The 25,855-nt window shown below is 52.3% G+C and overlaps 2 protein-coding genes across 6 annotated transcripts in view; both read right to left on the minus strand.

Moving 5' to 3' along the window:
* Gnb5 (G protein subunit beta 5) overlaps positions 1–12,433 on the minus strand; it is a 34,438-nt gene extending 22,005 nt beyond the window's left edge. The window contains exons 1-2 of one of the 2 annotated variants that reach the window (XM_063248820.1): positions 12,302–12,426; positions 844–986 (exon numbers count right to left, since the gene is read on the minus strand). In XM_063248820.1, the coding sequence (XP_063104890.1) occupies positions 844–969 (126 nt within the window). In that variant the 5' untranslated portion in view covers positions 970–986; positions 12,302–12,426. Of the gene's footprint in view, positions 1–843; positions 987–12,301 lie in introns of both variants that reach the window. The other variant, XM_063248837.1, reaches the window with a different exon arrangement.
* Positions 12,434–13,416: 983 nt separating this feature from the next.
* The window catches only part of Myo5c (myosin VC), a 59,090-nt gene continuing 46,651 nt past the window's right edge, over positions 13,417–25,855 (minus strand). For 3 of the 4 annotated variants that reach the window (XM_013154684.2, XM_003471784.4, XM_063248888.1), the window contains exons 35-41: positions 25,512–25,666; positions 24,679–24,768; positions 22,203–22,353; positions 21,775–22,057; positions 15,396–15,570; positions 14,978–15,058; positions 13,417–14,009 (exon numbers count right to left, since the gene is read on the minus strand). In XM_013154684.2, coding sequence (XP_013010138.1) covers positions 13,857–14,009; positions 14,978–15,058; positions 15,396–15,570; positions 21,775–22,057; positions 22,203–22,353; positions 24,679–24,768; positions 25,512–25,666 — 1,088 coding nt within the window. In that variant the 3' untranslated portion in view covers positions 13,417–13,856. Of the gene's footprint in view, positions 14,010–14,977; positions 15,059–15,387; positions 15,571–21,774; positions 22,058–22,202; positions 22,354–24,678; positions 24,769–25,511; positions 25,667–25,855 lie in introns of all 4 variants that reach the window. The other variant, XM_063248907.1, reaches the window with a different exon arrangement.

Below are 25,855 nucleotides of genomic sequence, written 5' to 3' on the forward strand. Positions count from 1 at the left end.
CCCACTTTCAGTCTGCAGAGACAGGTTTACAACAAAACATCCTCTCCCCGCTGAGCCTGAAGCAGCAGAACCACAACGCTGCACCAAGCCCGGCTCCTGTACACACGCGCGCACATACGCACGCACATGCACACACACGCACACACACATACACAAGCATGTACGCAGGCAGTTTATTATTTTTGAAAAAACTGCCCAATGTCCTGAGAATTTCCCTTTGGCCCGGCCACAGGGTGCTTCGCCACTTCCCAACAGGTGGGGGCGCTGCTCGGCCGCCCTGCTCTGCCCAGATTTTCAATCCCTCAGAGGACAGGACCCGCTGCTAGGGTTGCGCGAGAGCTGCCCCCTCGATGGCTTGAGCTCTGCATTCTGTCTTGACCCTCCAGGGCGCAGGACCAGGGAGCGCTGCGGGAGCCTAGTTTTGCTCTAGTTGCAGTCAGGGAAGCTTCGCGGGCTTTGTGTGCGGCTTGGACCGCGCCGAGGAGCCCCGTGTGTGTCTGTCGGGCTCTTAGCTCGGTTGCTTGCTGAGCACACAGGTCAGAGACAGTGGAGAATGAGTTGGGCCCGGAAACGTGAGGGCTCCAAGCTTCCCTGGGCCCTGCCTGTGCCGGGACTCGTGCCAGCCTTGCAGCACACTCGTGCAGACGCCCTTGGCATTTCTGTCTGTGCAGAGGGCAGAGGAGGGAGCACCAGGCCGGCCTTGCATAGGCCCTGTCGCTGCCGGGAAACATTCTGCCCTCCTGCCCAGCAGGGCTCTACCGGCTGCTTCCAGAGCAGCTCATTTGTCCTGGGGCCCACAGGGTTCCAGGCCCGCGACTCATACTTGTCAGAAGCAGCACTTACGATTTCTGCGCATTGCGAGCAATAGTTGAGCTGTTGGGATTTCTTGAAAACCGGTCTCAGAGGTCTCTGTTTGAAGCATTTGTCACAGGAGCCAAACACGTTCACTAAAAAGGTCTGGTCACACATGTTACCTGGAGACAAAGCTGGAAGGCAAAGGAGAGGGCGTGAGGAGGGCCTCTGGGCCTAGTGTCCTCTGGGCTCCTGCACTGGTGGGTGCCATGGCCTCACTGTGGCTGTTCCTTTATCACCCCCTGGGTGGGCACAGAAGCTCGCCAGGTCCGGGAGGAAGCGCCCAACTTCTCCTCGGCTGGTTGTATTGGCAGCCTGTGGCCCTCAGGACAACAACTCTCAGCTCTGAGATTCCTGAAGGACTCACCAGGTAATGGATGATGCCCTGATGGGAAGCTTTTAAAAACATTCCTCCCAGGATCAAGAGCAGTAAATACGTGGAGAAATGAACCTTAGAAACACTGAGCTTTCATCTTGCTCAGAAAAAATGGCTATCATCAAGAAATCATATAAAAACAATTACCAGCAAGGCATGTGTGTGTGTGTGTAAGAACTCTTCTACATCCTTGGTGGGAATGTAAACTAGTGCAACTGAAATAGGAGGCGGGTGTGGCAAAGCTTGCTGGGAAAACACGCAGGACCTGTCAATCACAAGATCCAGGACAGTGCCAGATAATCCCGGGGACCCCGTGTTGCAGGACTTCCTGCAGGCTCCCAAGATGTGGACTGGGTGAAGGGAGCAGCCTGCTGTCACGGCTGCTCCCCTAGCTGCCCGAGGTGCGCTCTGAGTTTCACTTTTATCCTTTCCTGTCTCATCCAGCCCAGGTCCACTCTACAGAGCTAGCTCTTTCCTTCTCCTCTGTCCCCCATCTTTCAGATAAACTTGGTCACTGCTTTTGGCTTGTCTCATCGAATCCTCTGAGGCAAGAAGAATCTGGAATGCTTTTAATTGGTGAGCCTTTTCTAAGGCTACCTGACAACATTTTGGCCTGATCAGCCAGGAGATAACACAAGCACCATGGAGATCAGTGTGGAGAGTCCTCTAAAAGCTAAATCTAGAAATCCCATTTGACCCAGCTAGTCCCCTGTAGGTAAGCTTCCTGAAAGAGAGACATCACATCACAATGATGTACCCCTCCCTTGTTTAATGAAACACAAGTCATAATAGTGAAATCTCAGAGATACACGTATGAAGAAAATGCACTATTTATACATACTAGAGCAGTGCGCTGCCAGAAAGATAGGCTTGAGTCATTTGCAGGAAATGAATTCACCAGAAACCACGACGGTAAGTGAAGTAATTCAGACCACAGATGTAAGCACTGCTTGTTTTCTCTTATGTGAGAAACCAAAAATTTAAATAAAGAACAAGATAAAGAGAATAGCAAGTAGATAGATCTTTTGCAAAAAGTTTAAAAATTCTGATCCTTTGCATAGCGTCTCCCAATGAGCGTGCCCTGGACGCTATTGCATAGATTCTACGGAAGTTGGGGCTCTGTTATTGTTTACAAATTGCATAGATTTTCCTTGAAGCCTGTGCTCTGTGGACACCACACTTTGCACATGTTATAGCGAAGGATGTGCTTTCCGTGTTGTTATTTGCAGAGGTTCTGGCACTGTTGGTTGCCACTGCACACACATTCCACAGATTCTCCTGAGGGTTATTCGGTGTTAATGTTTCCTCTTTACACTGATTCTACCAGAAGTAGTGCACTAGTAATGCTTCCACACTGCACCAAATCCAAAGAAGACTGCGATTGGTTGATGCCTAATCTTTGCACGATTTTATCAACCAGTGTGCTCTGTCAGTGTTACACTTTAAATTTTTTAATTTTTAAAAACACCATTACTTATAGAGCAGTTTTAAGTTTATAATACAATGGAGACGAAGTGGATAAGTGAGTTTGAGTGTCAGTGCGTTGCCAGAGTGGTTGCCAGAGTGGTGACTGCGTCGGTAACCCATACTGATCCGTAATCATGGTTCCTTCATGTGACTCAGTTGTGGGGTTTGGATACATTTATAATGCTCTGTACTCATCATTGCCGTATGCATTTTCACACTGCCTCAAATGATATGTTTTGTGTATTTATACCTTCTCCCTTACCCAGCCCTGGCGGTCTGGTCTTGGTGTGAATGCATAGTTTACTTTTCCCAGAATATCATGTGGGAAAATTCCCAAGTCAAACAGAAAAGAAGACTCTGCACCAAGGAGCAAAGAAGGCAGCATTTATTCTTTAGGTCAGCGGACTTACGGGATCATTCTCAGAGGAAACAGCCCTGAGTTTACAAAGAGTTTAGTTTATATAGCATTTAGGAGTGGGGAGTACAAAGCAAGTGACAGAACCTTCCATAATCAGTTACAGGTGTGGAGTCCTGTATCGACCAGCAGGCGAGTCTTGAGTCTTGGACGGATTTGTTGAAACAAAGGAATTGTTTTATCATTATATGGAGACATTCCAGGAACAGGGAAGGGGCCTTACGGTGAGCATGGCAAAAGGTGTCTTTGACTTGAGCAGGGGACCTTAAGGTACAGACAGTGGCTCTGCCTCAGGGCTCATTGGAGATGCAACCAGGCTTCCCCATTGTCAGGGTCAACTGAATTCTGCAGAGCAGCAGAAACTTGGTCAGAGACCTCTGAGTGTGCTCTAATGTGTATCATGAAAAACCTAAAAGTTTGCTACTTTATAAATGTGTTCTTGCATTTTAATTGCTGTAGGAGCCTCTTCAAATTGGTTTTTCCACTTAATAACACTGATTTCCACAGAAGCTTTTCTTGACAGCTCATTTCCCTTTATCTCTGATGGCCCATTGTCTGTATATGTATCAGGTTTTCTGTTCACCTACAGAGGAACAGTTTGCTTCTGAGTTTTAGCAATTATGAAGAAAGCAGCGATAAATGTCCCAGTACAGGGTTTTGTGTGGATATAAGTTTCAGTTTCTTTGGGTCAATGCTAAATCACATAAATATTTGGTTGTATGGTAAGAATTCGCTTTCTTTCATAAGAAATTGCCAAACCCACTTGCACAGGCAGTTGCATCAGGTAGTCCCGCCAGCCCTAGAGGAGTCACAGACCGCTGAGGTGGTAGAAATCTAGCAGGCCGGCAGGGCTAGGCCCTCGAGGGAGCCAGTGCAGAAGAGGACAGCCCAGCACAGCTGTGGCCCCATCTGTTAAGGGCCAGGCCTCCAGATAGAGACAGAAGGACCAGCCCTGTGCACCTCCGAGAGGGGTAAGTCATGAATTGAAGGTTACACTGTCACTGGTATCACACGAGCTAATATGGGCATCAGCCACCCAGGCGGGTGACCAGGACCTCCCGATCCATTCCTTCCTGAATGTGCACTTGGTACTTGACCTACTGCCCTATTGGATCAATATTGGCCCAGTGACTATGATTGTAATCTTATTGGCTGACCATGGGTGTGAGCCGCCTTGTCTTGTAGACAGCTAGGTTAATCATAAACGTTAGAGGCAGTTAGACGGGGCTGGGCCCTCGGCACAGAGGACAGCTGTGGCTGGGGTGCAGTCACTGAAGGCTGAGCTTCAAGAAAAAGGAAAGACTGCACCCACCTACTTCCTTGGGTGGAGAGGAGCAGTGGCTGTCACTATGCTAAACGGACACCCATCACTTTGGATGGGCAACCAAGACCTTGCTGGTCCAGGCCTTCCTGGAAAGTCCGTGTCAGCGTGTGCTGCTACCTGGCTTGCCTCCCCATTGATCCCCATGTAATCAATATTACCTAAGCGACTATACTTGCTGTAATCTCACTGCTTCACCATCGTGTGTCCCACCTCACGCCCACCTCGTGATTTCCCACTGCATCAGTATACACAGGTGACTGTATCTCAAATCTTATTAGTTGGGTCTGTTTTGTTCCACCTTGAACCCACCTCACCTTGTAGTTTTGCTTAATAAAACACCCCTGAGAAGCAGGGTAGGTGGGTAACCTACTTTCCAGACCCCCGTCCCTCTTAAAGGGAAGCTGTATTTCTCTTAATAAATCCTTCCCATGCTTAACCTCTGTTGTTCCTAGAGTTTGTTCCTTGGTATTGCAGACATCTAGCAGGTGGAGGATTACAGTATTTCCCTTGTATTATTTGGAGGTCTATATATCATCCCCAGTCCACGAGTCCCACAGGAGCTGTACCCACAGTTGATTTTGCTCTGTGAAACTTCCTCTGAGAAACAGGCTCACCGGAGACCCACTTTAGGGTCCTCCTTTCCCTCAGGAGCTCTCTCTCTCTCTCTCTCTCTCTCTCTCTCTCTCTCTCAGTGAGCTTTTCCTGTTCTTAACCTCCCTTATTCCACAGAATTCATTCTTCGATTTTGGGGAACACGAACCTGGTGTGTGTGACGTCTCATTATTTCTACATTATTACTTATTTCTTGTTACTTTTAGATCGGTGGGGCTCCTCCTTCATGCCCTCACCCGTAGTTAGCAAGCTGCGTTAACCTTCATTAGAAATGCAGACTCATGTTCCAAGGAGGTGTGTAGTTAGCATGGCAGAGACATTTAGAAGAAAAACTGATTTATCTACTTTTAGAGTTAGAAGCAAATTTTATGTTATTCATCTTTATAGGAAGAATTATAAAATAAATTTATTTTATTTAGGCAGCAGAATGTGTGGCTGTGAGGTGTGGCGTATTTACACTTTGGGGTTTTCGTTTTAGAGAACCCAGGTGATATTTAAACTTGTATTCTGACTCATTTGACTTAGCCTTAGGTCTGAAGTTGCTATTGTTACAGTTTGCATAGTTTTTTCCTGAAGATTGTGTGGTATCAAAACCTTTCATAAATAATCTACCAAACATAGGGACCGAGGATCACAGGCAAGGAAAAAGATAAGCCAGGCTCTCATGAAGCTTTATTAAAGAAATTAATAGGAAATCTTACTAAAGGTGCTTTGCCTCTGCAGTTAGACTCCAGCAATTAGACAAATAAAAGTAAAGAAAGAGAGAAGGGCTTGGGGTTTAGCTCAGTGGTGTAAGCACCTGCCTGGCAAGTGCAAAGTCATGAGTTCGATCCCTGGTACCATAAAAAAAAAAAAAAAAGAGAGAGAAGCCAGAGGCAGGAAGATGCCAGGTAACACAATTGACATCAGAATCTTCCAGGAATAGTTCACAGGCAAAACAGCGATGTACAGGAAAGAGGGACGCTGGGTGTGGTACACACACCTGTAATCCCAGTACTTGGGAGGCTGAAGCACAAACTTTCTGAGTTCAAGACCAGTCTGGGCTACAAAGTAGGTTCAAGGCCAGCCTGGACTGCATAGCAAAACCCTGTCTCAAAAAGACAACAACAAACAAAACAAAAACCAACACTCCTCCCCAAACACACATTCACACGTGTAGCAGATTCTCACTTCAGTATCACTGTGCCACTGCACTTGATACAGGGTCCCCTTTACTTAATTTCTAACTCTAAGCTGCCCCTCTGTGAGCTGCACCCCTACCCCATCACAAAAGAGCAGGAAGGAATCAAACAGCCAGGAAGAATGCAGAGAGAAGAGATCTGCTGGGAGATGGGAGAAACCACTCAGCTGGGGACAAACACTGTGGGTATCCACTTTCCAAGCCCCCTCTCCCAGAACAGCTGTCTGTCTCCCCCACCCCCTTGTGAATAAACTGGTCTTTTTATTGTTTTGGTACCAGGGATCAAACTCAAGACCTCACACTTGCCAGGCGGACACTTTGCTGCTGAGCTAATCCCCGGCCTGTGTTCTTTCATTGTAAGGTCTGCCCCTTCAGTTCATTACCGGTGCTGTTTACTCTCTGGCGGACCTGGCATCGGTGAGTTCCAGCCTATGCATAGATTTTGCGCTGGCCCGAGAAGGCTGCATGTTACTGAAGTGAGCCCTGTTAAAACTGCTAAGCCTCGTTTTGCCTGAGACTGTGACACGGGAACTGAAACTCCTGGTCGTGCTGGCTGGATGTGGAAGATGCACTCCCTGAAGAGCTGAGAGTTGCCTAGGTTTTGTCTTAGCTCCCGAGGACTGTCTAGTCCCTGTGTCAGCGCTGTGAGGGCTCACAGTTCCCGTAGTTTATTCCCTGGAGATTGTGATACTGGGGCTGAAATTCCCTGGAAGGTTGGGGCTGAAAATCCTGTGGCATGGGGTGAGGGAGGGGGTGAGGGATGGTTGCTTTCTGTTTTTCTGTGGCTGCCTGGGTCACTTTCGGAAGGCCCATGCTGGGCATTGCTAGCCGCAACCAATAGGCTTGGGCTGGCCTGAATATAAGGAGGAAGGAGGCCTGGTGGCTCCCATTGCTTCAGAGGAGCCCCAGCCCTGCCTGGTGCCTTTGGACCTCCAGCTCCCAGCTTCCAATGAAGCTTTCTCAGCTGCCTTCTGGGATTCCTGAGGTGTGCTGAGTGAGCTCTGGGGCCTGGGCTTGTGACAGGATCTTCTCCCTTGTGGCACACAGAGTCCCCTGGAGTGAGGGAAATTTGCTTGTATTCAGCACAGAACGCCATTTATTGGTTCTTATCCTCTGCACTGACCGTGCTGAAGTTCGTGCTCTGGTGACGCTCACACTTTGGGCGTATCTCATCTCGGGGTCTCTGCAGCAGGATCCATACACTCCCTTGGCTTACCATGAAATCCTATCACATCACGAAGCTTCTGCACAGCCAGAGAAACAACCCTCAGAGGGAAAAGCCCACCTACAGAATGGGCAATGTTTTCACCCCCATGCCTCAGACAGAGGCCTGATACCCCTACACTGTGAAGATCTCAAGAAAACGGACCCACCAGTGAAAAGGCCTACCCCAAGCCTTGGGCCTGCAGTGGATAGACCCATCATGGAAGAAATACAAGGTGGCTGTCATCAAGAAATCAGATCCTAGCGAAGGCCGGTGGCCCCCACTGTTGGTGGGAATGTAAATCAGTGCAGCCTCTGTGGAGACCAGGATGGAGCCTCAGAGAGCTACAGCTAGAAATCACAGTCAAGGCAGGTCTCTTCCTGCTACCTGGGAATCTTCCCCAAAGATGGAAAGACATCACAGCACACACAGCGAGAAGTGTACACACATGTTTTATGCCGGGGCTCATAATGTTTTGGATTTTGGCATGAAATTCATACACAATATTCCTACAAATTCAAGGAACAAGAATTTGAATAGAGGTTGGGTGTGGTGGCACATGCCTGTGATCTCTACATCAGGAGGCTGAGGCAGGAGGATCGTTGCAAATTTGAGACCAGCCTGGACTATGAAGTAAGCTCAAAGCCAGCCTGAACTGCGTAGCAAGACCCTGTCTCAAAAAGACCAAAAAAGCTAGTAATAATAACATAAAAAATTTGAACCAAAAATGTTTCAGTGTGCTGTACTGTGGTGTGGAAGGCCAGGCACAAACATACTGAAGAGCACAGATTAAACATCAGTAGGTCAGAAGCAGCCTAGCTGTTCACCCTGAGGTGGGACTGGCTCACAATGGAATCCTACTCTGCCGTCATCAAAGACAGGCTGGAGACGCTTGTGGGCAGATGGGCACCTCCTGAGACCATAGAACTGGAATAAATCAGATGCTCGAGTTCAACACAGTGTGGTTTGTTTTCTAGGACAAACCCAAAACATAAATGAAACAAAAGCTCCGTCCTAGGAAGTGGGGCAATTCATGGTGTGCATTTAGGAAGGGGCCGATCGAGAGTGGATGAGGCAGAATTTGCAGGGAAGGGGCTGCAGGAAACAGGAAAGCAATGTGGAGCTTTCACAGAGCTCTCCTGCTTGAGGCTCCACCTGGCCCGGCTGGTGGTTTCAGGGACTCCTCCCTAAAGAGGGAAAGTCGTCCTCCCGCAGCAGTCCCTGCTGCCTCAGAAAGAGCAGAACTTACTTATTTCTTAGCGCAGGAGGCCATTTATTAACGCATGCCTTCTGCAGTTACCCCAGTGTAGGTTTTCTGGATGCTGGCGTTTTGCCTAGGCTCTGCCGCGGAGGCAGTGTATTAAGTCTTCCCTTGGCACTGGTGCCTGCTGTACCAATTGTGTGCCATACCGAGGCCGTACTATCACAGCATCTGTGCGGTGGAATTTTCCTGCAGATTCGGGCTTACACCCAAAATCGTATCAGGGGCCACAGAGGACTCCAGGGCAGCAGTCACCTGGGTCTCAAGTGGGACTTTCTTGGTTTTGAATCTGAGCCTTTTGCCAAGGGAGACACAGAGTGCAGGAGCGGGGAGGCTGTGCAGACGGTGCTCTTCGCTCTCAGCCTCTCCCGGGATGGTTAAATGAAGTATTTACAGGTTGCAACTCGTGGCCCATATTTACACATTCAAAAGCAGTGACCAAAATACGCAGTGGTCATTTCAGTTTAAAAATGACACTGGGTATCGCCCCGAAGCCCCCCAATAGCCTCCCCACGCTGCCAACGCACTCATCCCTGGTCCTTGCCACTTTCTGAAGCAGCTCTGCAGTGCCCTCTCCCAAGGGCCTTTACGATGTGTGATGAGGGTACTGTTGCCACATGCAGTGGCACAGAAAGGCAGCTCGTAAACCCAAGATGCCGCCGTGTCCCCATCTGCCTTACTCACTGGGTCTGGCACTGTGAGACTTCAGACTCTTCCCCAAAGTCACAGTGATAGAGAGGAGAAACTTTTTGAATCAATTCAGGACACCAATGCAGTGACAACCATGCAGCAGTGTAACAAAGACCCTCAGGAGAGGCCTCCAGTGCCACTGCAGGACGTGGCCAGTGGCACGGGAGAAGCCTATCTGAATCAATGGGAGGAGCTGGAGGGGACTCCCAGCCTTGAGCCTTTACCCAACACATTTTTTTTTTTGTCTTTTTCTTTTTTATCGGTACCGGGAATCGAACTCATGACCACCTGCTTGCAAGGCAGGTGCTTATGCTGCTGAGCTAAATCCCTAGCCCCCAACACATTTTTTAAAGGAAGTGGTCCCTATTCTGTATGATCATACTTCGTGTATTGATAAACTTCATAGTTAGAATTAGAATTTTTAAAAAGCACAGGTCAGGGTCAGCCGTGGGAGCCGTCAGTGCTGTCCCCTCGCTCACCCTGCCAGCCTGGTGGGTTTCAAGGTCAGGCGGAGGACACCCAGAAGCCGATTAGCAGGCTCCAGGCCAGCTGGGGATTAGGCCAGCGTGTGCTCACAGAAGTAGGCCGGGGAGGGCTGCTGAGGGAAGAGGAGCAGAAACAGCTTAGGACAGACGGCAGCTGGGGAGGGAGCCATAGCAGCCCGGGGACCAAGGGGCAAGGAAAGGGGTGGGCTGGGGGTGACGGGAGAAGGAAAAAGCAGAAACCCTGGAACTCCACATGTGTGCACAGAGAAGCGCTCTCCTCTCATCCCGGTCTGAATTTTAAGGCTTTTCCAACTCTAAAGGCTGCTTGGGTGTCCACTCTGAATGTGGAGATGGAAGGATGGGGAATCGGGGTGGCTGCCCCAGCTCTGCCTGGCCCTGGTGTGTCACTCGCAGGCCAGAGTTTGATGATTGAAATCCTGTGCCAACGGCTGCTTTGGCCTTTGCTTTTCATTTAGTGTGTTACTCGCTAAACAAGCCTTGGTACCGCCTGTTTTCAGGGATCAAACCCAGGGTTTTGAGCAGGCCCCAGCAGCTCCATAGTGTTCAGCGGAGACCCCAACCCTGTGAGCGGACCTGCTCACGTGACGTTGCAGGCCAGGGCTGCAGACCACTGCGGCCACAGGCATGCACAAAGCGATCTAGTGCATTTAAAGCTAGGAGTGTTGCACGTGTTTGCTGTAGAAGAGAAGAGATAAACAAGGTGCAAGCAATAAATTATCACGGAATCCCCAGCCTAGCTCTTTCCTCCATCGGTCACACCAACCGACTGGCCCATCGAACACCCCACATACTGTGCTGGCCTTCTGCCTTGTGGTGACGCTTGGTTTATGTCACCAGGCCCACTACGCGCTCGTCTGCTTACTGTCCTGTCAACAGTACTTTTTAACACGAGAGAAATTTTCACTGCTACAGCACATGCTTTAGTGAGCATTTTAAGAAGAAAAAGATAAAAATTCCTTCATACAGCAAGCTTAGCCTCCCCTGCCATTGTGTACCGTAGGCTTTGGTTGTAATGACTTAGAAGTTTCTCTGCAGCGGGACCCACAGCACCCAAGACCCCCGGAGTCACCTGATGCCAGGCACCGTCTTCGACACGTGGTTTGCCTCAGTAAGCAGCTTAGACAGCACTAGAAACTTCTCTCTTTACAACAATCAATAAGCAATGCCAAGAGGAGAAAGTCCTGTCCTGTGCCCCGAGTGTCCACCCCCACATTTAGTTTGGTGTTGATTCCTCCTGATTTTTTGGAATACAGCTTTGTTAATTATGTAAATGAGGTCATCTGGCTACTTTCTTTTCCGCCTCGCTTGCACGGTCAGCACTTACAGATCTGCCTTTGGGGTGAGCGCGTTGGTGCTGTTCTACAGGATGGGACATCATAACCGACTAATCTGAGCTTTTTGTTAGGTATATGGGGAAAAGAACTGAACGGGCCATTTCCTTGGGATCAAAACCCCATAAAACTGTCTCAGCGGTGTTCATCACACCAGCTACAGACTAAAGTCACAGCTGCCCCTACTTCCTACCCACAGGACAGGAGCATTATAGGCTGGCACAGCTCGGTGTCCAGCGCTGGCCAAACTCCATCCCGGGAATGGGAAAGATTTGACAAGGCCACTCACGAGAACAGAGTGGGCAGGCCATGGGGAGTGGGAAGAGCAGGCAGGCACTCTGGGTGGGGGTGGCCTCTGCTAAGGGTGGGCAGCACGTGTCCTGCAGCCCAGCTTGTCTGCTCCTGGGCACGGGCCGACACAGGGACACCAGACAGCTTTGCTCACAACAGCCCACGCCATAGGAATCCATGCGCCCACGACACATGTCTGAGAAGCAGGTTCAATCAGTGCCACTGTAGCCCCGCAGGCACGGCTGCACCCCACTGTGATATGAGACAGTGCCATCCACATGCTTCCTGTCCACCAGCTGTGCCTGAGGCCATGGGCCTCAGGGAACAGCCAGCTGCATCCACTTCTTCAGCCAATTCATAAATTGGGTGAGTGGTACACACCCGTGAGTCCACACACACACACGGAGGCTGAGGCAGGAGGATCACAAATTAGAGGCTAATCTGGCAAATTAGCAATTTAACAAGACCTTGTCTACAAATTAAAAAGGAGAAAAGGGCTGGGAATGTAGCTCAGTGCAAAGGCCCAGGGTCCAATCCCCAATACTGAAACAAAAACAAAACAAAACAAAACAAAACAGGACTAAATGATTTTAAAGATGCTTAACTTATTTCCTGATGCCAAAACGAACAATTCAAAACAAACACTCCTTCTTTCAGAACACATTCATGTGACCTCAGACGAATGAGAAGATAAACATTAGCAAGGCCGAGCCCCTGCCCAGGGCCTGCTGCACAGGAGGGCCCAGGGGCTGGGGATGCTCAGAGCCCAAGCTCTGGGCGGGCAGCACGTACCTGGCCGGGGTCAGCTCTGGGTAGTGGTGGTGCTGCAGTGTGCAGGTGGTAGAGCAGCGCTGTCTGATCTCCTTACCCGGTGTCCGGCTCAGCATTCCCTCCTCCCCCCACCCCGTGTCACTACCCCTGCATCTCTGCTCAGCCTGGACACTTTTGCCCATGCGCAGCCCACAGTCCCGTGCGCCATGAACCCATGATGCCTGGCGAACAGCCCTTCCAGCCCTGTGACTTCCTGTAGCCAGCATCTCTTTGTGGGGCCACCCTCCCCTGGGGTCTGCACAGACCTGAATGACCCCAAGGGGTCGCACCGTCCCTGTCCCTGGCCTACCCATGAGCTCACCGCTGGCTCTTCAGGACTCCCCATCCTCCAACTCTCCCCCACCAAAACCCCGCCACCTCCAGTGAGACATTTTCTCCTGGCTCAGTGCCCTCCCACAGCCAAGGGTCAGGGCAGACAGAGACCTGGGACTGGGCCCTCTGAGACCCCACAGGCCAGGACCGGTCAGTGTGACAGCTGGTGCAGGCGTGAGAATGAGGTGAGGCAGCCCTGGTCCCATAGTCTGAATAGAACTCGGGTCCCTCACGTTGGGGTGGGGACCCAGCCCGCCCCACCTGGTGATGCAGTCTAGGAGCCCACAGGTCACAGCCAAGGGCACCACCATGTCGTTTCCTGTCGCCACATTTCCATACGCTGTCAATGAGCGGGAACGGATCTCCTAGGTGTCCAGCACTGCCCAGCACAGCCCTAAAACCGGCTCTGGAGGGACCAACCTTTCCCATGGAGACAGTCTGGCTGGCCCCCTGGACTCCTGTGTTTCACTGGTTGGAGGACGACAGCATTTGACTGCGCTCTGCCATGCGCAGTGTGTCGGGATGAACGAAGGCAGGTCGCTCACACAGTGGAAAGACCTGCTCCGGCTTGGCAGGGCTAGATGCGCCCCAGACACAGCCAGCAGGGTCATCAAGTTACTTTCTGTGACCTGAAGGGAAGGTTTGGGGTACAAGCAGCAGCCATTCCCTGTAAAACTTGGGAACATGGATTTCTTAAAAGAAGGCACTGATGTAAGTCTTCAGTTACTTTTATGAGAAAATTAAAAATAGATTAGATGCAGACAGACAAACTCACTTAGGTTTATTTTATTTGTTTCTTTGCTTTGTTTTGTTTTTTGAGACAAAAAATTCAGACTGGTCTTGAATTAACTATGTAGCCCAGGGTGGCCTTGAACTTTCTGGTGATTCTCCTGCCTCAGCCTCCTTAGTGTTGGGATCATAGGCCTGCCTTAGGTTGCCTTTGTAAATTTGGTTTTTAAAGAAGTTTTTGTGTCTGGTCATGAGTTTGAACCCCAGGGCCAAAAAAAAAAAAAAAAAAAATCTTTTTTTGTGTGCAGAAAATATTAAATTACAAACAATCATGGTGACTCTGTGGCCTGCAGACTAGCCTAGGGCACCTGGGAGAACAGGGAGAGCTCTGGAGTCCCAGAGAGGTCCTTTGTGGCTCCCGCGGTACAGGACCGCCACCAGCTCAGGGAGCTGAGCTCTCTCCCATCCGCCCTCCCTAAAGACGACGCAGGAAGCCCAGCTTGAGGCTGCTGGGGATTTGCAGCTGCTCCAGTGCATGCGGCGAGGCGCTGAAGGGAAAGGTGGCAGGGAACAGGTACTTGGTGTCCAGCATCAGCTGCACAGAGTCCTCCCGGCCACTCAGCAGGGCCTGAAATGACAGAGGGGTCCGGAGAGGACGAGGCCAGCACCTGTGGCCGCTGCCGTGGCCAGGAGCAGGGGACGTGGCAGCTCCCCCTCCAGCCCGAGAGCCTTTCGGGGTCCCCGGGACAGGGGGCTCTCTGGGGTGCCTGGTTGCATGGCACTGCCGGGGCCGGGCCTGGCCAGGTCCTGCCCAGCTCTCTCCTGGGGACTCCTGGGCTCAGTTCTAATGCACAGGGCACAGAGCTCTGTGCTGCGCTCACTCTGCGCCCTTTTCCTCTTCACCCAAGAGCCTCACACTCCGGCCTCAGGGTCCTTTTTCTATTCTGAAAATTATGTGGACACTCAGGGGCATCTGTGTGTGCGGGAGGACGTTTTATCGTATTAGTAACTAAAACCAGATTCTTTCTGAATTACTAAGTCACTAAAATAATAAGCCCACACATGTCAGGCACAACATTCTCCAATAACCAGACCGGGGAGGCGATGCTGCTGCTCTACAAACCTCCTCGGCATCCGACAAGACCCAGGCTGCCTCATGGTCACCCAGCTGCAATGTGGTTTATCTCTATCTTGGTTTCATTTGGCATAGATGTGTCTTTGGACAAAGCAGGGGCTTTGCAGATGCCCAGGATGGTCTTGAGGACCTCTGGGGAATCCCTGAATGAACTCAGGGAGAAACCTGAGATTAGAGCATGGACTGGCCCTGAAGTGCCATGCTCAACTGGCCCTGCCTAGGTCCCTACGCTCCAGATGGGCTGGAACCGGGCCACCAACAGTGCCCATCCTGGTTTGGGCCTCCCGATCTTTTCCATTGAGATGGAAATAGATTCTGGAAATGGCCCATTTCAGCTGCCTATGCACCAGGTGGGTTTCATTTGCAGATTTGCAAATGGACTTTGGTGGTGGGATGATTGCACGGATTCTGATCCATGGCTCAACCCACGCTCTGACGGTGAGACTCAGCTCGGGCCTCACCTGCACTTTGCGCACGAAGGACAGGGTCACTCTCTTCTCAAAGTCATCTATGGGTGTGTAGGAGTTGAGGATCTTGATGATCTGGAACAGGACACAGTGCGGAGTCAGACTGCTCCAGCCACAGGGAGGAGACCAGGGGAGGGCGACGGAAGACAGCAAAGACCTGTGACCCCAGGGGGAGCGAGCAACCCTCACAAGCACACATCTATGACTGTGCCAGCAGGGCACATGAGTGCTGCATGTAAAGGCCTGGAGTTGGGGTGTGCTAGGTGCTGATCAGGTGAAAGGGACCACAGGATACATGTCTTCTCTGCAGGGAACATGCAGCCAGCACCACCCTAGCTGGCTCAGCCCAGAAAGCCATGGCCATTGCAGCCATCTGTCCTGGAGGACCCAGGGCCCTCAGCCACCTGGTCACCTGCACGGTGGACAGCGAGGTGCAGCGCTCGGCGATCTCCTGGGCATCACTGTCCGTGGTCTTCTTGACCTGCAGCAGCCAGGCCACCTGAGAAAGCGGCTCCAAGGTGTCCTTGGCTGCGCTGGCCTGCAGGTTCTTGTCTTTCAGCCACTCCTCCAGGTAGCTGATGTTGCATCTGTGGGGCAGCCAAGGGGCAGCAGACACTCAGGGCAGGGCTGGCCCCCCGAGTCCTGCAGGACAGCAGGGTCACAGAGCTTAGGAACAGGCCCAGCAGTCCCCATGTGCAGCCTGGGGTGACTAGGGAGTGAAGCTTGGCATCCACGGTCCAAGCTCCATGGTGGGGGCCAGGGTGAGCTTCACCACCACTAAGGCTTGAGACTTGGGGCGTCTGAGTGGAGAACATGGCTGCAGAAACTGTCAAAGGGGAGTTGTAAAATATATTATGAAACACTGATACTTGAAGACTTATATAGATCTAAAAGAATTAATTATTTTCCTGAATGGGTAGAAAAATCGCAACTAGAAGGAGACTTCTTTCAGCTGCCTGGGTTCCCATTTCTATTTGTGTCACTAATTATCATGGGTTATGAGTTAAGAGGCACAGGTTTCAGACCCAGTCATCTTCCAGAACCGTGTGTGAGCTGAGTCAGGATTTTTCTTCTGTGTGAGTTCACTGTCTCTGGTATTTTATTACAGTAACTGAAAGCTGAGTAATATACCCAGCAATTCACTCCTGGATATATAGCCAGAACTGAAAACGTGTCCACACAAAAACTTCTACAAAGTTGTTGGTAGCAGCATCATTCCTGTGACCTCCAAAGTGAAAGCAACCAAATGTCCATCAACTAATGAATGAACAAGCTACGGTAGATCTGTGCAATGGGATAGCTTCAGAAAAAAAACTGAGTTGCTGGTATCTATACAATTAGAGACTTCTAAGTTAAAGAAGCTGTCAGCTAAACAGAATGTATTTTATGATCCACTGATGTACAAATACCCAGAACAGGCAAATCCACAGATAGCAGCAAAGTATCAGTCGTTGCCTGTGCTGGTGGGAGGGGCATCTGAGGCAGAGGTGGAGAACGAGAGAGTTTTCTAATGCATGAGATTTCTCTTTGGAGGGATGAAAATGTTTTGAAATTATATTACAAGGGTGATTTCACCACTCTGCGAACAGACCAAACCCCACAGAGTATGCACACTGTGATGCGTGGAACATTGCACCTCGGGAGCTGTTAGGTGTCTGAGTGTTGAATGTCAATCAGGCGCCATCTTAGCTGATCGATCACTGGGATCTCTGAGGTCAGGGCGGCTCTGATCTTCTGATCAGCCTCTCTCTGTCTGGGAGTTGGGGTGGTATCCATGGGTGTGTTACCCATGGGTGTGTTGTGTGCAAGGCTAAGTTACCATGGGTGTGATGCGTGCAAGGGAAATCTCTCGTGCAGCTCCTTTCTTTGTCCCAAAGAACCCCTTTGTACCCTCCCTTTTCTTCCCTGCAGCAGGCCCCGCCAAGGCTTAGCGCCCCCTTCTAATCCGCCCCACAGTCCCAGCTCAGCCTGAACTCTGAGTGCCAACCCTCCTGCCTGGCTGTGGGTCACAGCACTCGGGTGCTGTCCATCTTCTGTTTCCCCGGGAGGGCAGGGCAGCTGTCTCAAGGGGAAGCAGCAGCAGGCCTGTCAGTGAAGACATCCACGTTGACAGTGACATCACCAGAGTGCCCCCGCTGTTCTTCACTGGCCCGAAACTCAGCAGCAGGCATCAGTGCCAGTGAGAAACCCCCAGGGCAGAGATGCCCTATTTCATTTCCCCCTTTTTTCTTCTGTATCCTCTTACGCTCCAGTCCCAAACAACTGCGTGGTGGTGTTGGTGGTGGTGGTGGCACTGGGGCTGGCAGGAGCCTGAACCGTGGAGAGAAGGGGCCTCGCCCTCAAGCGGAGAAGCTGGGGCTCCAGAGGATGGGTGCTGGCCCAACCTGCGCCCCCCAAGTGGTCCCTGCACAAAGCACACTGGAAGAGAGGCCCTCAGGGGACCAGAAAGCACCAGGATGTGGCTGAGAGGGAGGTGCGTGGAGAGATCTATTAACCCTGGTGCCTAAGCCTGCTGATGCATGGATCTGAGCAGCGCATGCAGCCTTTGAGGACGGAGTCAGGGAGTGGCTGGTCACTGGGTGTCACAAAGGGGACAGCAAACAGCACCACAAGGGCTGTGAAATGGGCCCAACACAGGAACCCCAGGTGCAGAGGATGGGGACTCAGAACTCAGCCCAAAGCAATAAAAACACCCACACTCTCCACAGAACTCAAAGGGCTGAGCCTCACACTGCAAATGCAGGACGTGGCCGGGATACAACTAGAAACCGCCCTCGGTGTGTGAGGGGCCAGATGAGTTCCCACCTCGGGTCACACAGACATCCACACAGCGGAGACCCAGACCATCTGACAAAGCCTGGCAGAAGCTGTCGTGGGAACACTACCAAAGCCAAGGTGAACTATCCTGACCCAGCAGAAAGAGAACAGCTCAGAAAGGAAACACCGCAGGGACAGAGATCAGAGGAGAATTTTAGAGCTGAAAACCCAAGGGAAGCAGATGCACCAGCAGCATGGGCTCCGGGGCAGACGAGAAGGCAGAGGAGCCGGGACTTGTGGGGGCTGGCAGATGTCACCCACTCTGAAGAGCAGAGAAGAAAATGGGAAACAACCAGCAGAATGTTAGGGATCTGGGGGACAAGGCTGGCCTTGAAGTCATTGAAGTTCCCGGGAGAAGTGGACAAAATATTTGCAAAAATAATGGCTGAAAATGTGCCTTTGGTTAAAAGGCACGGATGTGCAGGTTAGAACCTCAAAATTTCTTTGGGTTTCCTTCAACAGGCCAAACTCAAAGATATCCACACAGACACAACAGCATCGAACCAGGAAACCGGAGCCGGAGACAGGGTGGCCGCCACCCAACAGCCGACCAAGGTGAGGAGCAGCACCCAGAGGAGGCCGGCGGGTTTCTCACCAGCAGCCACAGAGGGAAGGGAGAAGGGAACCGGCAGCTTTAAAATGATAAAGAAGAACTGTTAACCCAAAGGTACATCCTGCAACAAGGGCCTTCAGTGTGAAGGCAGAAGGAAGACATTTTAGGAAACTTTGTTGCCGGAAAAATGGCTCTAAAAGGATCACTGCTCTCTAAAAGGAACTGCTTCCTGCACAAGGGAAACTGTATCCAATCGAGCCTCGGAATAAAGGTGAGCTGGAATGGGGGATGAAGAAAGAGCGGCAGGAATGTAGAGCGCAGGTGAGTATGAACACCCTTCCAGAGCCCCATGAGACACAGCCACAGTTAAAACCCAGCGCGCAGCCTGGTGAGCCTGCTGCAAAGGGAGCGCGCCCTGTGGTGACAGGACAGTAGGGGAGACCTGTCACCTCCCTGAAACTTCGGTTCAGCGGCCCCTATGCTGAGGGTGCGGCTGGGGTCCCTCAGTTCTGGGCTGACCTGCAGCTTTGGCTCTCTCTTGCCACCCAGTGGGGACTCGGACTTCAGGGGCACTTCAGAGGGCAGCTCTAAGGCAGGCGGAGTGTGTCTAAAGTGAGGGGATGGGGGCAAGGCGACGTTTACTGCAATGCAAATTTTAAAACGTAATAATTCACTGTGAATTTGACCAAATCTCCAAACCCAGAACAAGCACTACAGAAAATGCAGAATGTGGTAAAATGCAATAGAGAAGTTGGAAAGGAATATTAGAAAATGTTCAAACACCACAAAGAAGGCAGAAAAAGAAAATCAGACAAAAACCCAACCAGCCAAACCAGCAAACAGCAACTAAAAAACCCCCCAAAAAAGACCCCCAGGCCCAAAAGGGACAAATAAAAAATAATAAAGTGGTAGATCTAGATCTGAATATACTAATACTGTAGGTTAAAATGGTCCAAATACATCAATTAAAAACACAGATTGTCAGATTGATTTTTAAAAAAGAAAAAACCCCTCACAATACCCTATTTCAAGTTACCTAAAAGAAACTGATTTCAAATATGATTGATAAGCTAAAGTAAAGAACTGGAAAAGAGGTACTATGAAAACACAAATCAAAAGTATCTATATTCCAACCAAGAAGACTCCAGGGGAGAAAAAGCTCCCGGGCAGGAGGAAGAGGCACTCACACAGGAACAAGAGGGCCAGCTCATTAGGAGGACATCGCGGCTGTCACCGGCAGGCACCTAACGACAGAGCTCAAACACAGCGCGAGTTGAAGGAAGAGACGAAGCCATGAGTGTGGTTGGAGCCGATGCTGCTCAAAACCATAAACGCTGAACTTACTCAGGACAAAACGGATAACCTAAACAGCTCTACAGAGAAAGACCATTCATACCACAAGGCCCACGAAGGCCCATGAAGAGGAAAGCAAGTCGGTGGTGACTCCTGGGGGCCCAAGCCGTGCCCTGCTCCGTCACTTTTGGTGTGAGGGCTGGAGTAGGCCGTGTACCCCCTGCCAGCGGTCTCCCCTTGTTTCCACCTGGGCTTGCTCAGCTAACTCGGGGTGCGCTGGGTCCTCCCCGTCCTTCAAGACCCAAACCCATGCCTTTACCGCTCTTCCAGATCCTGCAGGCTGCAGAGGGAGGCCCTTACTTGGGCTGTCAGACTCCCTGCCAGAACCACCCCTGGGCACCCACTGCACTGATCAGAGCCAGAGGCAAAGTCCCCAGCATGGACTTCCTGAAGGACAGCCCTGCTGCCATCGTGAGGCAAAGCTGCATGGTGGCGGCATCTTCCCAGTGCCCGGCAGGGACAGAGGCGGTGAAGCTCCCCCTCACTCAGGCTGGTCTATTGCCCAGCACTGCTGAAGAGCTGGTCCCGTGTGCTTCTGCACTGGTGGCCACAAAGCCCAGTGCTCCTTCTCATGCTATGCCGGGCCTGTTCTTTCCTTGGATCTGATTTCCTGTTGTCTGGTCTTCCTGTCTGGTTGTCGGCATTTGCACTGCATGCGAACTCTAGTCCCCGGCTAGTCTGGCCCGGGAGGTGCTGAGGCGCTCACGTGAGTGGACATCAGGAGCACCTTGCCCGTGTCACCTGAGCCCTTCTCTGGGGTGCCCTGGGTCCTCAGGTTTGGGACAGTTCCTGTGTGCTTTATTGTAACTGGGCGCTGTCCTTGCCTCCCAGGGTCAGCAGGAGCCTGGCAGGAAGGCTGCTGTCAACTGGAAACTGCGTCCTGGCATCGCTCCACCCGGTCCGCCTGTGCCCAGGGCCAAAAGCACAAGGGGCGCCTCTCTGTCTTTCTGGGCTTCAAACTCTGTCTTTGTCAACTCCCTGCCATCACCACCCAGATCCTCCTGTCACATGTGGGCATCAATTCCTGCGTGGGTCCTCGGGATCCCCGGTCCCTCCGTCAGGGTTAACTCAGACACTAGCTCAGATCCCTGTCCCTTCACCAGCGTCAGGCTTCAGGAACCAAGGAGCTGCAGTTCTTAGCAGGCGCCACGGTGCACACTTGTCCTCCCAGCCCTCGGGGAGGCGGAGGGAGGATGCTGCCAAGCTTAAGCCCAGTCTGGGCCACCTGGGCACTTAGCAAGACCCCACCTCGAAATGAAGAAAGAGCTGAGGGTGCTGCTCAGTGTGAGGGCCTGGCTTCAATCCCTGGTGCTCTGAAAACGAAGGTACCATGTGGATTTTGGAGGTGTCCTTGGATAAGAGGTACTCCAAAAGCCTTCACCTGGTGATTTGGACCCCGTCACCCTGACATGGACTCCTCTCTCCCTGTGTCCTGCTCCCCAGAAGAACCTCTGCCTAACCAGACGGAGCCTTCCAGGGTCCCCTCAGCAACGTCCCACCCTTTGCTGATGTCCCGTCTGGAAGGCTCCACTTTATTTCTCCAGCACAGCGCTCTCTCTGTCTCTGTCTCTCTGTCTCTCTCTGTCTCTGTCTCTCTCTCTCTCTGTGTTTCTGTGTCTCTGGGGTCTCCCTGTGCAGTTCAGGCTGGACTTGACTCACTTTGCAGCCCAGGTTGGTCTTGAACTTGCAATGATCCTCTTGCTTCAGCCTTCCGAGTGCTGGGATTACAGGCATACACTGCTCTCTGGTGTCCCCATGGTCACTGTCCACAAGGGCCTCTCTTCCTGAGCACTTCCTTGTGACCCACCCACAGCTCCCCCTACTCTCTTGTGGGACAGGGCAGGCCATGTTACATCCAGTGTCCCCTGACCCCAGCAGCACTCCCCACAGAGAAAGTGATGGGGGACAGAACTAGCAGGTCTCAGGCAGCGCACCCAGCCGCCTCTCCAGGTTCCAAGTGTGACCTTGTGCATCCAGCCATGCGCCCTGCATGGTCCCAGCTCTCTCTGCATGGTTATCATGCTCTGGGCTCACCTCAAGACCCTGTCCCCCACTCCAGCCTCCTCACCTGATCTGCATCCCCTTCCTGCAGGAGCACATGTCCTTGCGCAGGAAGAGGCTGTTCAGGGTCACGGCCCCGATGAGGTAGAAGAGCTGCTTCACTGCCTGCCGCACCAGCTCGGCATCCAGCCCGCTCTGGCACATGGTGCAATGGAAGTAGCTCAGCTGCTGCAGGACCGAGGTCATGGTGTAGGCATCCGTGTCGTCGATGCTGGAGGAGCGCTTCCGGAAGCCGGTGGGCTTGAGGCCCGAGAGGCCCTGCAGGCTCTCGTACTCCAGCATGCCCGGCACTGCGGGGACAGGGGGACAGGACGGGGATCTGCAGGACGCTGTGGCATGCGGATGGGTGTGTGTTGGGCTAGAGAAGGGGTGTCTGTGTTTTCAGAAAGCCTCAGTGTCGCTGTGAGCGCTTTTGGTCATCCACGGCCTTCTTACCTATTATGGGCTGGATGCTATTCTCCATGACGATGATGAACTGATGATAGATCCGTATGGCCACGTCGCTAAGAATCTGTCTGTACTCTGAAAGGTCAAAGTTGCTCAAGCAGTTCTTGTTCTGACTCGGACTGTTCTGTCTCATGAATTCCTGAAAGAAGGGAGTGCGTGAACATGAGAACATGCAGGGGCACGGGACCGAAAAACGCCGCCACACCATACGGTCAGCACCTGGATGACCCTCACACCCTGAAACTCAGGGTCTGACTTGTTGCAAATGGGCTTTTCAAGTTCAGGGTAGTTTGTTTCCTCTGAGGAAAACATTGATTTCTTGCATGACCGCAGACCCCTTCCCCACAGCCTAGGGCTAAGTGGACAGCCACGCAGAAGGGCACAGCACGGAGGTCCCCTGCTGGAGCCCAGCACTCTGGGAGCTTGAGGCAGGAGGACTGGAAGCTCAGGGCTGGCCTAGGCGACCTAGCAGCTTAGCACAAAGCCCTGGGCCTGGCCATCACTAACTCAGAGTGTTTCCCCTCTCTCCTTTCTCTATCCCCCTTAGCCCTGTGTGTGCCCAGAAAAGCACAGGGAGAAGGTGGCAATTCTAAGCTAAGAGGAGTCCCCCCAGGAGCTAACCACACTGGCACCCAGTCTCAGAATTCCAGGCCCTGGGACTGGGAGAAAATAAATGGCTGTTGGTGAAGCCAGCAGTCTGGGCACAGACAAAGGCCTGTGTACAACATTCAAAGAGATAAAAGAAGAAGGCATTACCAGTAGGACAGTATCACTGGGTGTGGTGGCATGCACCTGTAATCCCAGTACTTGGGAGGCTGAGGCGGGAGGATCACCATAAGTTTGAGACCAGCCTGGGCTACAAAGTGAGCTCAAGCCCAGCCTGAACTGCACAGCGAGACCCTATCACAAAAACTAAAAAAAAAAAGAACCCAACTATATGGATGGGGCTGTGGCTCAGTGCTTGCCCAGCGTGCACAGGGCCCTGGGTTCAAGTCTCAGTACTCAAGAAAAAAAATTATGATAGGCAGGGGTTGAAAAGGGCAGCAGAGAGTTTAGAAATAAAAATAGGGGATGGCTGGTTACCTGGCCATGGGAAGGGGGTTCTCCCCAGTGGCTGCAGGGCCGCAGGAGGGGACAGGGAGGGATGGATGGGAAAAGCTGCTCATTGCCCCAACCGGGCTCTCTGGGGCACATGTCCGCCCTCCTCCTGGTATCACTGTCCCTGCGGCTCTCAAGGGGTGACACCCTCGGCTCGTCTCTCCTCTGTTTTACCCGGGAGTGGTAGGGTGTGCTCTGTGCCCCTCTGCCCCCGCTGGGAGGCCTGGTTCTCCACATTGGGAAGAAACCATAGTTGGATCTCGCCCATTGGTTTGAGGTCCACATGTGACCTCCCTGATTTTGGTGGATAAAAACAGGTGAACTCTAAGTCTGAACTGTGAACATTTAGAAAGGGGCACGCTCACTGTCATAGGGAAGAATTTCTTCAAGCACAAATCAGGAAAGGACAGGATGGGTGGATTTAAGTTATACCAAAATTCAGAAAGCATTTATGGCAAAGGACACCATGAGGAAAATCAGAAGAGAAGCCACGCTTTATCCATTCTGTGTAAAACCTATCAACCAACAAGAAAAAACAGCCTGAGGAAAAACAGAGAGGGTGCAGCCAGCAAATTAAAGGGAAACCCAAGTGACCAGTAAGCAGCCGGCCTCACTAGTAATCAAGCTAGAGCAATGTAAGTAAGAAAATACCACTTTTTGGTACCAAGAATCAAACTCACAAATTCACGCCTGCCAGGCAGGCACTTGTGCCACAGAACTACATTCCCAGCCCCAAAAGCTAGAGTGAAGGGTTATTTATATTTATTTTAGGTACTAGGTGTTGATATCAGGACCTGTGTGTGCCAGGCAGGCACTTGTGCTGCTCAGCTGTGTCCCCACCAGACATCATTTTATACTTGTTGGATCGGTAAAGAGTAAAGTGTATTGAGACCAAGTGCTGGACAAAGTCTGAGACCCTGGGAACGTCACACAGCACTGGGGGGAATACAGAGTGACCCAGCCTATGGAAAAGAGCCAGGAAGACCCCAAAAGCTACTTCGTCATTTGAGTTCCATGAAATTTGGAAGAAGAACCGTGGAGGCGGAGCTGGATGCCAAGAAGCCTGGTGATAGGTTACAAAAGGGCTGGAATCCTGAGAATCCACCAACAGCAAGCCGGCTTCTCCACAGCCACCTTTGACAGCCGTGGAGCTGCGAATTTCAGGCTGTCTTGAACAGAGGGATGTCAAGGTCATCGAATTTCCCTTCTGCTTTCAGAGCAAAGGAACCTTCCCTGGCCCTGTGCGGAGGCCGAGCTCCCAGAGTTTCTGCCTGCAGAGGACGCCTGGAGGCTACGGGTGACCTGCCAGGGGACCAGGAAGCCACCCATGAGAGTAGGGCTGTCCCCGAGCTGGGTTGGTCCCTACCTCTTCTCCACTGTACTGCTTCAGGCAGTTGAGGAAATGACAGGTATTGGAGAGCCAAAAGGACAGCATTTCGAAGTCTTCCAGATGTTCCTGAAAACACAGGAAAGGGCGAAGGCATCTGACCACTGGTGCAAGGAGAGACGCAGCTCCGCTGTTCTGTGCGTTGGCGGCGCCCAGCTCCAGGTCATTTCCCCCTCTCCCACTGAAGCCTCAGTCCTGTGTGGTGTGACGGGGTGCTGCAGGGTCCTGAGGAGCATGGGTCTCCTCCATGGGCTCCTGGCTGCCGAGGAGGGTGGGCGCCCTGACTGGAGGACGTGGGGAACAGTGGCCGTGGGCCCTGTGACCTGAGCTTGGGGATGGAGAGGTGAGGGGTGACAGATCACGTGTGACAGCCTCCAGAGGAGGTGGAGGGATGAGAGGCTGCCAGAGAGTGGCCCACGGGGCAGCAGGAGGAGGGCAAGCACGGATGAGGGCAGGCAACCCAGATGCAAGAGGGAAACTGAGTCTGGAAGACAGGAGGAGCCTCTGAGGGCGGGGCTAGGGGTACTAGGGTGTCAGAGAATACCCCCCCCCAAAAAAACCAATGCTACTGGACCAGCAGGAGGAGCTCCTGGAGATCCTCCCAGGGGTGGAGAGGCGGGAAGGCGGGAAGGCACTGGGTTGGGCCCCCCCTCCCGTGCGGGCTCGGGTGGGTGGGAGGGGGCGGTGGGGACTCAGCCCTTGTGCCAGGCATCTGCTGGTGCCCAGACGCTTAGTGATGCTTGGGACGGGCAGACACTGCTGGGCCCACAGGGCTGAGTCCATCCCCAGGGGAGGTGTGAGGCCCCACATACCTTTACCACCTGCTTGATGGCGCTGATGGCGCCGTCCAGGAGGGAGCGCACCATGGCCGCGTCGTCCTGAGCGTCAGCGTACCGCAGGCACATGAGCAGGATGTGCGCCGGCAGCCCGGGCAACATGTTCACCACCACGCCACGGGGCTTCAGGTCTGCAGGGGGCAGGAGTGAGGGCGCTGTGGGGCGCTGTCCTGGGAGCTGGGCAGGCTGGGCTGGGCTGGGCTGGGCTGGACTGGGCTGGACTGGGCTGGACTGGGCTGGGCTTCCACCCACCCTAGTTTCCCTTTGAGGAGGCTGGCGGGGGCCCTTGGATGGCAGATCCCTGGGGGTTTCCGCTCATC

Source organism: Cavia porcellus, unplaced genomic scaffold, assembly GCF_034190915.1.
Source record: "Cavia porcellus strain 051 isolate PalLab524CR breed Dunkin Hartley unplaced genomic scaffold, mCavPor4.1 scaffold_1, whole genome shotgun sequence".
Lineage (NCBI taxonomy): Eukaryota > Metazoa > Chordata > Mammalia > Rodentia > Caviidae > Cavia > Cavia porcellus.